Raw genomic sequence first — 14,751 nt, 5'->3', positions numbered from 1 at the left:
TCCAGGGAGCGAGTGTCCTCCTCTTCTTGTTGATGATCCAACTCCCGTTTATCTGTGGAAGCTGCTGCTCCATGGTAACAACTCGGTGCCCATCAGCTGGCCACTGTACCTGTAGCTGCATCTGACGTGTCTGAATGTGTCCGAGTGGCTGCAGCATCGCTCATATTTGGAGGAGAACACTGTAACACTGTTACACTTCCTGACTGCTCAGCTGGCTGCTGAAGAGGTGAATTATCAGCGTCCTCCTCTGGGACCAGTGGCGTGTCCGATGGTTCGCCTCACGTTACAGAGGCGGCGACTGCAGGAGCGGGTTGTCTGCTCGGGAGAGCATCCAGCGTCTCTGCTCTTTGGCGCTTTTTAACCAGCATGTCACTCGCTCCCCGCGGGCGTTCAGGCTCCTGATGTGGAACAATGGGCGGAGAAGCATTTGGTTTCAGTCTTCGTTTGTACCCGGCGAGCTCTTTCAGCAGTTGTGCTCGACTAAAAGCCTCCAATGCATCAGGAGAACAATGTGGAGAACACAGCCGCGGATCTGTGTGAAGTTGTGTCCGTCCACAGGCATCTTCCCGCTCCTTTCTCCTCTTCTTGTCAGTAGGAAAGCAGTGGAAACTCACATCGCTCCCCTTGTTGTTCCGACACTGGAAAGTGCACCCAAAAGCAGCACAATGTGGCACTTTACTTTAGAATAACGGTCACTGTGCGCACGTCAACAAACGCTAGCTAGCTGTTCTACCAAGTGCAACCGCTCTACGTCATCGCCCCCACAGTGCATTGCGCGCGGAAAACATGGCGTCCGACGCAGGTCAAAATACGTACTAAATATTCTAGATTTTTAAATCAATGGCAATATTTGATGTGTTTCTAACAGCATATTTTAGTAAAGAGAACAATTGTGGCTTATTAGAGCCTACAAGTCTTCATAGCCGCGGTTCCTTTTAAAATAATAAAACATTTTATTACTGGTCACATGACCCTGGAGCTGCGCGTCACAGCCTTTTTAAGGGCGGAACTGATGTCGCCACGTGTTTCCTGCCTGGGTGCGGACAAGGTGAGTGTGAACTGATTGTGTGAGGATGTGTGTGTCCAGGAAACTCCACCGTGAACGGGTCGACACACACACACACACACACACACACACACACACACACACACACACACACACACACACACACACACACACACACGCACACCAACTGGGCAACAGGTGATCTGCGAGCAGCGACATGCAGCGCGAGGCCCAGCTGCTGGACGAGAGGTTTACTTTACATACAAACAAACTGAACTCTCCGTATCCCTCCGCATTAGCGTAGCTGCGTAGGGATACGGAGGTGCTGCGTTTGAGAAAATGTAGTGCCCAAAGAAAGGGCGGTCTGACGGCGATGTGAATTCTCTGTATACAACGTACACTTGAAGTGATGTAGATGTTTTCAGGTGAGCCTTGTTTCAGGTGGTTAATGTCTCTTTTTCTCTGGACCCGTTCACTGCAGTACAAAGCTGAGTGTCTGGGCTGGAGCGGCTCTCTGCTGCTCCAAACTGAGGCTGCGCTGATCGCTGATTACTGCAGGAAACAGATCCACTGTAGATACGTACTTTATATGACCCCACTTCAAAAAACACAAACTAACCTTTTAAAATGGAGCATCTTAAGCTGACCCACCCGATCAAGTTGAACTGATAGAACATGATAATACAAGGTGTCATTGTTATATTACTGTCCTGCTGATGTGATGAAGAAATGTCACCATTTGCAGGACAAATAAGGAAATGGTGATTGTGACACACTGACCTACGTAGAGCTGGACACATCTGCTCTCTTGTTCTTTTGTTAGAGGCTTTAACGATGCTCCGCTGCATTCCACTTCAGGGTCTTTGGAGTCGTTTGTTGGTCAGAAAGCTCCTTCAGGTCTGATCAACAGGTGACGAGAGGCCGCTCAGCAAATGAGTGCTGAGCTAATTCAGATCAGATCAGCTCTGAAAGTGTTGGTGACGTGCTAGAACCACCAAGTCACAGCTGTTCTACAGGAAGAATATCTATCATATCTACCTCCATATCAAATGTGCACAATACCTCAAACTCCCTTTGTGTTTCCCTTCAGGTGTGCAGGAGCCCAGAAGGCCGTTCTCCTCAGAGCAAGTTAAAATACTCACAGAGGAGTATGACAGGAGTCTGTATGTCACCCCTGAACGCTGTGCAGAGCTCGCAGCAGAGAGCGACCTGACTGTGAAGCAGGTACACCGGCCTTCACCCTCACATATAACCTGATCTGTCCCTCCAGATTAACTCCTTTTATTCATGAATCAAATGTCTCATCTATGGAAAAAGGTTTCTGATTTATTTCTGCAGATTCAAAGAAACGGATGAAAACAAATCTCTGATCCCCTGAATCAGCTCTAAAACATTGTGTTAGAAACATTAATGTTACAAAGACTCACACATCTGGAAAGAGTGCACATTGATCAACTGTGACGTTACTCGTTTCCCACTGTCTGACTTTTCTAGTGGCAAAAACTCTGGAATGGTTTGATCTCCAGCTGCATTAAATGGAAACAAAGAGAAAGTGACCAATACAAATAGTGCTGAGGAAAAGTCTTAAAGCTTCAGATATTAAATGTACTTCAGTATCAAAAGTAAGACTGTATTATACACAGTAGCTGTATGTACATACTGTATACTGTGGGTGACAATTTAGATCTGACTGCCAATAAAGTACATTGATAAAGAATGTGTTGCTGTGATGCAGCATGTAGTCTGCAAAGTAACTGTAACTAGAAGTAATTACAGTAAACAACAAATAGATGTAGTGGAGATAAAAGTCCAACATCTGTCTCCAACATGTTGTGGAGGTGTGAATGAGCAGAACATGGAAATACAAGTACCTCCAAACTGTATGTGCAGTACTTGAGTAATTGTACTTAGCTACATTCCATCACAGCTGTTTGTGAGTCAGCTGACTATCGGATCAAATATTCAGCATTTTTTAAAGAATATTTGTGAACAAGATGGAAATACACAAGTAAAGTAAATATACCTCAGAATTGTACTTGAGTAACTGTACTTTGCTACATTTGTGGCCAAGGTGGAAATGTTCCTTCATGTTTTTCTCCATGTATGCTGATGACATCGCCTAAATCTTTAACACAATTCCATATCAAAACATGTTTGAAATCGATCAATAACTTGGATGTGTTTAATGTCAGAAAAAGGTGATGTCATCAAAAGTCTTGTGTCCAGAACCCATCATACCCAAATATTAACTGTTCTCTCAGCATTGACATGAATTCTAATGTGTAATTTCCTTTGTGTCTCCTCAAAACAGGTCGCCCAGTGGTTTCGGAATAAAAGGCGCAGAAATAAAGAAAAATGAAGTATGTGTTACTGTTTAGTGTCTTGATTTGTGTTTAGCATCAACAACATGTTTGTTCTTTCATAAATGGAGTGTAAATGGTGAAATCAGTGTTCAAACAGCTGATCAGTGTTGGCAGGTAAGACTTTAGACACAGATGCAGACAGGCTGCTACAAACTGACACGTTCTGGAGCCATTCTGTGTCCTTGTTGTAAATTCTGCATTCAATCAGACACTTTTTACAAGGACACAGAGTTTGAACATCATTCATTTTAAAATGACATTTGTGAGTCTAGTGATGTGCTCCTCCTCTAACCTCCCCTCGGTCCTCTCTCGTCTCCTGCCATCAGAATCTGGACATGAAACACATCCAATCAAGCTTTATTTAAACCACAGATCAGGAACAATGTAAAGCTCAGCAGGAAAGAGATTTTACTGAACACACACAAATCACTCTGGACTGAGTGTAAAGACCCGGGCTTCTACAGTCCAGTCAAAAGCTCCACTGAGACACCAAAACACCACAGAAGAAGAATCTAGAGAACCTCTTTGGCCTCCTGCAGTTGTTCAAGCAGCTGCTGGATCTCCCCGTGCAGCGCCTCAAGTACTCGGAGTGTGGACAGGTGGGTGTGTGTGGACATGAATGCTACACACCCAGATTCACCTGGCTGGACTTTCCTTGGCAGTGAATACTTCCACGGGCTACTGGTGTACCTTTAGTTGCCCAGGCCGGGCCTTCATTCGTTTAGCTCTCCCTGCTCTGACAGCGCGGGGCGTTTCTTTCAGTAGTATATGTTGGTATTTTCACACTGTGGGATTCCTACCAAACTATGGGGAGGATTATTATTAAAGTGATCATTATAAAGCAACAAATGGTTCCCCGGAGACGACACAAGCCTGGCTGCCTGAATGGCTGCCGTGGTGTTTGTCTCTCCATCACCACACGTGGCCAGCAGCAGGCAAACTTTTAGCTCCTTAATTACACAATGTTGGAACATTCAAGGCCTTAGATCATCTGCTTTTGGATTCAAAAGCTGAAATCCAGATTTTATTAGAGAAGTAAAAGACTCTGATATCACCGTCTTACAAGAGACATGGTACAGAGGAGACACTTCCACTGGTTGTCCTTGCGGTTTCGTTGAGATTATTATCCCATCAATTAAACTCCAAACAGTAACCCAGGGTAGGGACTCAGGAGGCATGATCATTTGGTATAGATCACAACTAACCCACTCAATTGTATCAATACTTCTGTATCAGAGAAGTACAATCCTGTATTTGGCTGAAATTAACAAAGTAGTAATATGTGCGGACCTCTGTGCCATTTACATACCCCCCTCAGAATCTCCCTACTACAACGAAGACATTATTTCCACTCGAGGGGGAAATAAACCAATTTAAAACTTTAGGAAATGTGCTAATCTGTGGGGACCTGAATGCTAGAACTGGAGAGAAAGCTGACACTATAAACATCCAGGGAGATCAGCACTCAGGCCGACCTGGAGAAACCTGCTTTCCTCTCCCCGAACACAAGCGGTACCCAGCTTTTACAGCTCTGCCGCACGCTGGGTCTGTATATAGTCAATGGCGGGCTACGAGGAGACTCTCTGGGCCGTTACACATTTAGTTCAGCTCTTGGCAGTAGTACGGTAGACTATGCAATAACAGATCTGGACCCAATGTCTCTCAGAGCTTTCACAGTCAACCCACTCACACCCCTCTCTGACCACAGCAAGATCACAGTCTACCTGAAGAGGGAACACAGTAACTATGAGGCCTCTAAACCCAGTGAACTGTACAACACCACACATTCATACACATGGAAATCAGACAGCATGGAGAGCTACCAAAAGGCATTTGAAAATTCCAAAATCCAATATTCAATCGATTTCTTTCTTTCTGAAATATTTCCCCATAATAATGATGGTGTAAACACTGCTGTGGGCAAAATTAACGCAATTTTTGATAAATTGGCAAAGTTATCACACTTGAAAACATCATAAACCAAAACAGACACACAACAAATGGTTTGACAGCGACTGCAAAAATATAAGGAAAACTTTAAGTTATCAAATGAAAAACACAGAGACCCAAATAACCAAAATATACGCCTTCATTACTACAACAAGAATTTGCCAGTGGAATCACCAGAAGCAGTCAGAGTCAAGGTGAGAGTCTGAGAAGTGTGGATGATGGCCGTGTGAACACTGCTGGTAGCCTCCTCCTTTGTGCAGTGAACATCAGGTAGTGCTACTCCCCCGTGCAGTGCATCCCCTCACCAGTACTGTTGGGCAGCATGAAGGTTGGTGACGACTGCTTTAAATATATAATGTCAGTGCATGACATGTGCAGGTTGTTTTTCCACATCATACACCACAACATCACATACAATTGAAGGGTGATTTCTAGCAATACATAGTGGACACAGCCAGGCAGAGTTAGTTAGTCCCAAAACTTTGATTCCATCTTCACGACATTTGCAGGATTCATAGGCGTCACTGATTTAGCCAAGAGTGACAGGAGACATCTAGGTGTGTGCTCCAACGATGCCAAAGCCTTCTCATCCAGACCTTATGATATCCTCCACACTAGCCATCTGAACATATCAAACTGCTGATTACCACTTTCAGTCAGTCAATCTTGACTTGGCTAATCAACTTTGTAACAGCTGTGGTATTCCTGGTGAAAATGGACTGGCATAAGAAATTCATGGGTAATACTGTCGACTGTGTTAGAAATGGTCTTTGTATCATAAATCTTTTAAATGTTGGAAAAACTGTAACAATAAATATCTCTGGAGAGTAAAGTCTTACATAAAGATGATGAATAACTCTAAATTCAGTGTAATATGAATTTATGTTGAAAAAACCTTTCATCCGTCATCATAGCATCTCACAGAACGTCCATCATCAAGCTCAAAAGTCACATTTTCAAATTAAATAACTGAAGAATAGCCTCAAAACCCCTGTTGAATAGACTGAAACACTTTAAAAAGTGTCATTAAATATGTAGTATTTCATGGGTTTTATATGGCACAACATTTGTCCATAAGTTAACAAAATAATGAATCAAATGTTTATTTTTATTAAGATATTTAAAAAGTTATTTGACCTTAGCCTTGCCAGTTAATGAATTTAGCACATTAAGGGTGTATATTATGAAACATGTAATTTATCAGAGAATACTGATGTTTTGACTTTCTGGTTGGAATGAAGTGTAGCCCCAGTTATAGAATGACTCTACATAGCTATATGCAGACGAATATCACTGAAGACAGTTTTACAGCTGGTGGATTGTGGTTATACAGTTTGATTATATTGCTAAATTACAAGTACAGTACAGGGTGAACTCATTAACGTGCTTGTTTCTTTTTTCTCTATACATTTCTCTCTTTCTCTGTCTGCAGTGAAGCGCCACATCGCCCGCGAGGTTCAAAACTGTACTCCCACCAATCACAGCGCACAACGGCCAGAAGATGAAAGTTCACTCCCCACAACCCCAGCCGGACCGCCAAATTCAAAATATACTCGCACAAGTCACAGCGTAGTAACGGAGTTCTTTACCAGTGTGGCGTTATGATACTTGAAATGTATTTGATATTAAATAAAATGAACACTGTCTAAAGACTGGCGTTGCTAGTAGCTTATAGCTGATTTAGCAAACAAACCACAGGCATGTGCTACCAAACAACCTATGCTAACAGCCAACCAGCTCTCTAAGACTACAGATAAGCCAGCATGGATGACACATACATAACAGCAGGAGAAGACTCATTCACTTTGAACTCTGTTAGAAAAGCAGGACTGAGCCTGCTCCTGAAGGGGAACAGGAGGTGCACGGTCCTTCCCACGGAGGCACTCATCACCCCGGTCCCACCTGCTGATGTTTGGGTCGGGCTGGAGAGGCCGCTGGCTTCTTTTAACTCGACCGTGAGCGGGTCTTCCTCAGGCCAAGCACACTTGAAAAATGACTGACTGTTGGACTTCTCACAGGGCTCCTTCTCTTTTGCAGGTCAGGTTTGGAATGAGCTCCTGCTCCTCAGTGACTCCTTTTATAGCCATGGCTCCTCCCCTTGTCCCCGGTACGTATGGATCCACTCTGCAGGTACTCCAAAACCAAGCTGCATGATATATTTCCTGAAGTCTCTCCTTGGTGTGAGAAATGTGAGTCCATGGAGGCTACCCCATCTCCTAGTTTCTCTCTGCCCTAAACTTCTAAACTATTGGCATGAAATATTTGATTTTGGGAACTCGACTAGACCCAGATCTTATTTTAATAACTCTGGGAACATCTGAGGGGCTGAGGAAGCTAAATAGGGCACAACAGCACCTTCTGGCATACGGCCTTATAACAGCAAAAAACTGATGCTACTTAACTGGGAGAAGAGAGAGGTCCCCTCATTTAAACATTGGCTGACTGATTTGACAGACACTTTACATTTGGAGAGAATTAGATTTATTCTGGAAGACAAGTTGAGAGACTTTGATCAAATCTGGCAACCTTTAATCTCATCTGGAAAGAGAGATTAAAGGTTCAGCCATCCACATTTATCGGCCCGTGGGCCAGATCCGGCCCGTGAGAGCAAAGTGTCTGGCCTGTGCCGACCCAGTGACATTATGTATACTGCCATAAGGTGAAATGAATTGTGTTTGGTTCCATTTTGACCTCATCCCACACCGTACACTTGACCCGTATTGCCCTTTTGCACATGTACACAGAAGACCTGCGCGGGCTTCATCCTCCTCTGTCAGTCACCAGCTAGCTGACCGCAGTAGCAAAGTGAAATATGACCAGTAAGTCACAATAAATAATGAACCGAGAGCAACATGGCCTCTGTGAAGAAGCGCAAGGTTGACCAGGAGAACCGTCAGTTCAAATCTGACTGGACAGAGGAGTTTTAATTTACCGGACCATGCCAGTGCAAAACAGACATGCTGGATATGCATGCAAACTGTTGCTGTCAGCAAAGCTGAGAATCTAAAGTGGCACTTCAACACTGTGCATGCTGCCAGCTTCAATACCAACTACACAACAACATCGGATCAGCGAAAACGCAAACTAGCAAACATGCTAACGTAGAAATGGCAACTGAAGTTTTAAGTCATGATGAGAAAAAGAAGAAAGCCGTGGTCGAGCTGTTAAAGCAGGTGCCACTGTCGGCCAACACGGCAACCAGAAGACTGGAAGTTTTAGCAGAGGGGTGTTTTTCCTGTCTACTCAGCGATTTGAAGTAAGCAGAAGCCATATCACTCGCCATAGATTCATCCTGTGACCGGACCGATATGGAGCAGCTGGCTGTTGTTGTAAGATTTTGATGGGACGACATTTCGGTTAGAGCTGCTTTGTTGGCTTCCTCTAGCGGGGCGCACAACCGGAGAAATCATCTTTAACGACTTGACACAGTTCTTGGAGAAGAATGGCTTGGATTTGAGCAAAGTCGTGTCTGTAGTGACGGACGGGGCTCCATCGATGGTGGGACACCGTAAGGACTTACTGAGCAGGCTTTCCACCGTCAACCCCGCACTGCTGACATTACACTGCAGCATTCACAAACCAGCATTGTGCGCTTAACTGAGTGGAGAAATGCAAGAGGTGATGGATACAGTGACGAGCTCCAGTCTACAACATGGTCTTTTCAGAGCGCTGCTGGAGGAAATGTCAGCTGAACACAAGGATGTTCTGCTGCATAACGATGTTGGCTGGCTGAGCACAGGCCGTGTGTTGGAGAGGGGGTGTGACCTGCGTCATGGGCTGCTATCTTTTTGTCCAATCTGCAGAGCAAAAAAGCCCAAGAATCTCTGAGCTTTTTAAGTGATAAGAAGGTGATGGCAGATGTATTTTTTTGTGTGACATCATGTCTCATCTAAATCACCTAAATCTGCAACTACAGGGCAAAAATCAGACTGTTGCTGACATGTGCGAGGCAGCTGAAGCTTTCCAGTCAAAGCTGAACCTTCTGGACAGAGACATTCATGGAGGAAAGTTACACTTTCAACGTCTGCGCGAGCATCGTGAGAAGCACGACAGGCAGGAACATCCAGCCATGAAGGATTCTGTGTCGAGTCTGGCAGAAAACTTCAAGGAACGATTTGAAAGCTCCTCTAAACTTTCATGTGACGTCCTCCTCTTCCTGAGACAGCCATTCTCTGTTCCGGCTGATGGCCAGTGGACTGCAGAGGCCAAAACACTGGTGCCTTCTATTGATGAGGCAGCTCTTCAGATGGAGGCCTTAGAGATGGTCATATTATGTTGATCAAAATATTCTCCAGGGACATTCAAATAAATCAGTCTTTGATAACGACTTATTTTCTTTCAAGTGTGCATTTTTTCTCGCCTGTCCCTCAACACAGGCTATGACTATATCTGCTACTACAACCAACTACCACTGGTACTACTAATCATGACAATAATACTTCTAATAGCAGCAGCAGCAGCAACAACAACAACAACAACAACAACAACAACAACAACAACAACAACAACAACAACAACAACAACAACAACAACAACAACAACAACAACAACAACAACAACAACAACAACAACAACAACAACAACAACAACAACAACAACAACAACAACAACAACAACAACAACAACAACAACAACAACAACAACTGCACATGAAACAATGTTTACTGGTCCAATGAAAAAACGAAAACCACCGACAAGTTGGCCCTCGACTTGGCAACCTGGACATAATTTGGCCCTCCATGAGAACTAATTGGGGACCCCTGCCCTAGTTGGATGCACTAAGGGGGGGGGGGCTTCCCCCACTTCCCCCCTTTTGGTCAGGGATTATTTTCTCACCTTCTGTAAAAAACAAAGGAAACATAACTGTCAACTGTTCATTTCTCTGTCATGTGATTGTTTCAAATATGTTTATTGGGAAACCAAACATTTGGGGGATGGCAGGGGCGGTTCTAGGGGGGGCCAACAGGGGCCAGTGCCCCCGTAACTCTGAGTCTGGACCCCCCTGTGGCCCCCCTGACAGGGAGTCTGCATTAATAATACAATGACAGATTTCTTGCAATAATTTTGTTCTGAAGGGAAAGGCAGAAATAAAGTGTCTCAGCAGTTTACTACCCAATCAAAATTGCTGAAATTGTAAACACTGCTTTGTCTGAATGAGGGATTTATCCTTTTTTCCGGGTTGTATGTGCCCCCTAACAAAAATGCCGGCCCCAACCTGGCCCCCCTATTAAAACTGGGCTAGAACCGCCACTGGGGGGGGGGGATGGGAAAGATCATCCAGGCAGCCTTAAATTGACTCAACGCCACTTGCTGTTGTGGAGTGCAAATTACAGGACAAAATTTTGCTAACAATTTGACTGGCATTTGTGTGTGGATCTGCAAGGGGGAAGATTAGTGCCAAAAGTCACGTGGCAGGTTTTCGTACTTGTAGAATTTTAATTTGGTGTTCATTAAGCTTAAATTCAGCATTAAATCAGAAGCTTAAGTTGTTTGTCTCCTTGTAAAAAGCGTCAGCTTGCAGCAGAGAGCAAGCTGACGGCCAAGCAGGTACACCGGCCTTCACCCTCACATATAACCTGATCTGTCCCTCCAGATTAACTCCTTTTATTCATGAATCAAATGTCTCATCTATGGAAAAAAGGTTTTTGATTTTATTTCTGCAGATTCACTTAATTTTTTTGTGTTTTGAAAGCCAGGTCGCAGGAAGACGGGAGGACAGGAGGAGCAGAGAGGAGCGGCAACACCTCAGAACTCGCTTTGTGTTTCCCTTCAGGTGTGTGGGAGCCCAGAAGGCCGTTCTCCTCGGAGCAAATAAAAATTCTCACAGAGGAGTATGAAAAAACAATTTATATCACCGCTGAATGCTGCGCACAGCTTGCGGCCAAAAGCGACCTGACTGCCAAGCAGGTACACCAGGTACAGCTTCACCCTCACGTATAATCTGATCTGTCACTCCAGATTAACTTCCCTTCAGCATTGACATGAATTCTAATGTGTCATTTCCTTTGTGTCTCTTCAAAACAGGTCGCCCAGTGGTTCAGGAATAGAAGGAGAAATAAAAATGAGTGGGTCACAGTGGTTCCAGAACCAGTGGATGAGGTGGGAGAAGCAACAACGACTTGGCTTCAGAAGCTAAATAATAAAATGGATTCTAATAAATGTGGCTCAAAGTGCCTTTCATCTCATTTTTCATAGACTTTTTCTCTGTTTACAGATTTCTATAAGAAATGTGCTGCAAAACAGGGAGAAGTCTCATTTTTTCCCCACCTGCAACAAGCCACTCCCACTTTTGTTGTGATGCTAGCTGTCATGTTCTGTGTGTTGGATCGTTAGCCCTCGTGTGTCTCTTCAGTGTTTCTGTTCTTCCTCCATGTTTCCCTTCCTTGTTGCATGTTTGTCTCCCTCTGTCTGTATCATCTTAGCCTGTTTGTTAGCCAGTCTCCCCTCACCTGTCCTCTTCCCTCCTCACCCACCTCACCTGTCCTCTTCCCTCCCCTCCCCTCTCACCTCACCTGTTCATCTAGTCATCAGTGTGCCTGTGTATTCAAGTCTCTGTCCATTTGACCGAGACGTGTTTCAGCGGACGTTTCCGGCGGCTGTCGTCATGTCGTGTTTTTGGATCTTGTTGTTTTCTTATTTTTGCATTTTGAGTTGAACCTTGCCTCTTATTGTATCAGGCTTCTTTGGTTTCTCGTACTTCAGCTTTGTGTGGAATAAAGCTCGCCGTCTGTTCTCCCTTATTTTTGCCTCCTGAGTTTTGATCTGCATTTGCGTCCTCCATTACAATCCTGACACTAGCAGCTGACATGAAGGGTAACAAATCATGTGTGGTTCCAGAGATGCATCATTCATCTCAGCTCATTTATTTGAGCCATTTAAAGCAGGTGTGTGTTGAGCTCATCGACTCAAACTCCCAGAGAAACACCTCCAACTCTGCAGTTCTATGAAGCAGAACCGTGACAGGTTGTTGTGCCCGCCCCCTCCCGTCAGACCCCGCCCCCTCCCGTCAGACCCCGCCTCTCCACTGACGTCGTGAAAAACTAAACAAAGACATTGTCACTGAAACATGAATATATCAAAAGTCATTAAATAACTTTTAATGTCGGTGTTTTATTTCCACTGTCATTTGTTTCAGTGCCAATACAACTTTTCCACATACAAACGTTTCAGTGTTTCCTTTGTTGGTTCAGGTTGTGTTTCTGTCTAAATGAACTGTCAGTGTTCTGACTCCGTACACTTCCCCCTTAACTTTGATTCTGTGACCCACAGTTTTAATGTTCTGGTTCACTCTCTCTGCTCTCGTCCACGTTGTTGTACGCAGATTTTAAAAAGTCAGTCGGTAAAAGAGGCTCTAAAATCACACTGACACATTTAGCGTCTAGCTGGTGAACAAAGCGGAGCAGTTAGCAGCTAAAGAACTAAATGTTTCTCTCAGGAGTTCGTGCACCAAAAACAGTGAATATTGGACCTTGATCATCAGTACCAGCCCGTCACGGTCCCAGTGTGAAGTTCTTGCTATGTTTTAGTTTCAGCTGAGTCTCAAGGTCCCTCTGGATTGATTGCAGCAGATTCAGATCAGCTGTGTCACACTGTGGACCCTGACTCCTAATTAACCAGTGACAGCAGCTCTCCCCTCCCAGCCAGCCAATCAGAGAGTGATTCTGTCTTTAGCTGACAGATCAGTGAGAGTCACTGTTTGTTAGGCTTCCTGCATCAGATCTGTGCTTCACATTGCTTCTGTTTTTAAACAGCTGATGTCCATAATGAACTGCAGTTTGATCCAATATTGAAAGATAATGTTGGAGAGTTCTCTTGTTGCAGTGACTGTTTGAATATTAGAGATGATACTTGTAGAAAGGCTCACAGAGAGGGTGTAACATTTAAAAAGGACGCTCAGACAGCAACTACATGATGAAAACAAAACTGCATGGTCAAAGAAAGGTTGGAGATCCCAGCTGAAATAAACAGAAGGGGAAATCACTGGGCCAGCCACGCAATGGGCCGTCGCACCCAGCTATCCCCCCTAACCTAACAGAAAAGGAAGTCATCTAATCCTAAATGAACCAAAGAAAAACCGAGAACTGGACTGCTGGTGATCTCCAAACTAAACTCCAAACAAATAAAACCCAGGACTGACAACATGTGGGGGGAACAAAGGTAAGAAGATAAAAATCTCCTGTCAGTGTGAGCTGGTCAGTGGCTACAGACAGACGGAGGCTTCCACTCAATCCTCCTTAAATGCTGTCAGGTAATTGCAGCACACCTGGACAGGTGTGTCTTCCTGAAAGATAATGAAGGCAACAGGAACAGAGGGCGCCAGAGAGCAACAGAGAGAGACAACCAGTACAGGCACAACAGCAGCCGCCGCTGAGGAAGAAGGAGACATCGTACCACTGAGTCAAGTCATAGAAACAAGCCCGGCTCCACCTGGTCGGGTTATGGACCTTAGTCAGGTGAGATTAAAGGTTGCCAGATTTGATCAAAGTCTCTCAACTTGTCTTCCAGAATAAATCTAATTCTCTCCAAATGTAAAGTGTCTGTCAAATCAGTCAGCCAATGTTTAAATGAGGGGACCTCTCTCTTCTCCCAGTTAAGTAGCATCAGTTTTTTGCTGTTATAAGGCCATATGCCAGAAGGTGCTGTTGTGCCCTATTTAGCTTCCTCAGCCCCTCAGATGTTCCCAGAGTTATTAAAATAAGATCTGGGTCTAGTCGAGTTCCCAAAATCAAATATTTCATGCCAATAGTTTAGAAGTTTAGGGCAGAGAGAAACTAGGAGATGGGGTAGCCTCCATGGACTCACATTTCTCACACCAAGGAGAGACTTCAGGAAATATATCATGCAGCTTGGTTTTGGAGTACCTGCAGAGTGGATCCATACGTACCGGGGACAAGGGGAGGAGCCATGGCTATAAAAGGAGTCACTGAAGAGCAGGAGCTCATTCCAAACCTGACCTGCAAAAGAGAAGGAGCTCTGTGAGAAGTCCAACAGTCAGTCATTTTTCAAGTGTGCTTGGCCTGAGGAAGACCCACTCACGGTCGAAACGTCGCCCAACAGCACACACATTATTTTCTTCTTTAAAAACAGTTCATAGAACTTTATATAAACTTTTTAATTTGATAATAAATAGGATAATATGTTATTAGATAAACACACCGTGAAAGAAACAAATACTTACCCACCAGGGATGGTAAGTCAGCATGGAGGGTGGACGGTGGTCCTCCATGGCAGAAGAAGCCAGCGGCCTCTCCAGCCCGACCCAAACATCAGCTGTGGGACCGGGGTGATGAGTGCCTCCGAGGGAAGGACCGTGCACCTCCTGTTCCCCTTCAGGAGCAGGCTCAGTCCTGCTTTTCTAACAGAGTTCAAAGTGAATGAGTCTTCTCCTGCTGTTATGTATGTGTCATCCATGCTGGCTTATCTGTAGTCTTA

The 14,751-nt window shown here is 44.5% G+C and overlaps 1 protein-coding gene across 1 annotated transcript; it reads left to right on the top strand.

Annotated features, from left to right (window-relative positions):
- The first annotated feature begins 786 nt into the window (after positions 1-786).
- LOC115577600 (homeobox protein DLL homolog) lies at positions 787-11,795 on the top strand. The gene is made up of 4 exons (XM_030410475.1): positions 787-802; positions 980-1,048; positions 2,097-2,230; positions 11,344-11,795. Exons 1-4 carry the CDS (start codon positions 787-789, stop codon positions 11,512-11,514), a joined length of 390 nt encoding a protein of 129 aa, XP_030266335.1. The 3' UTR covers positions 11,515-11,795.
- Positions 11,796-14,751: the final 2,956 nt, after the last annotated feature.

This window comes from Sparus aurata, unplaced genomic scaffold (assembly GCF_900880675.1).
Source record: "Sparus aurata unplaced genomic scaffold, fSpaAur1.1, whole genome shotgun sequence".
Lineage (NCBI taxonomy): Eukaryota > Metazoa > Chordata > Actinopteri > Spariformes > Sparidae > Sparus > Sparus aurata.
The sequence above is the reverse complement of the archived record's forward strand: the minus strand, read 5'-3'. Positions and strand labels throughout refer to the sequence as shown.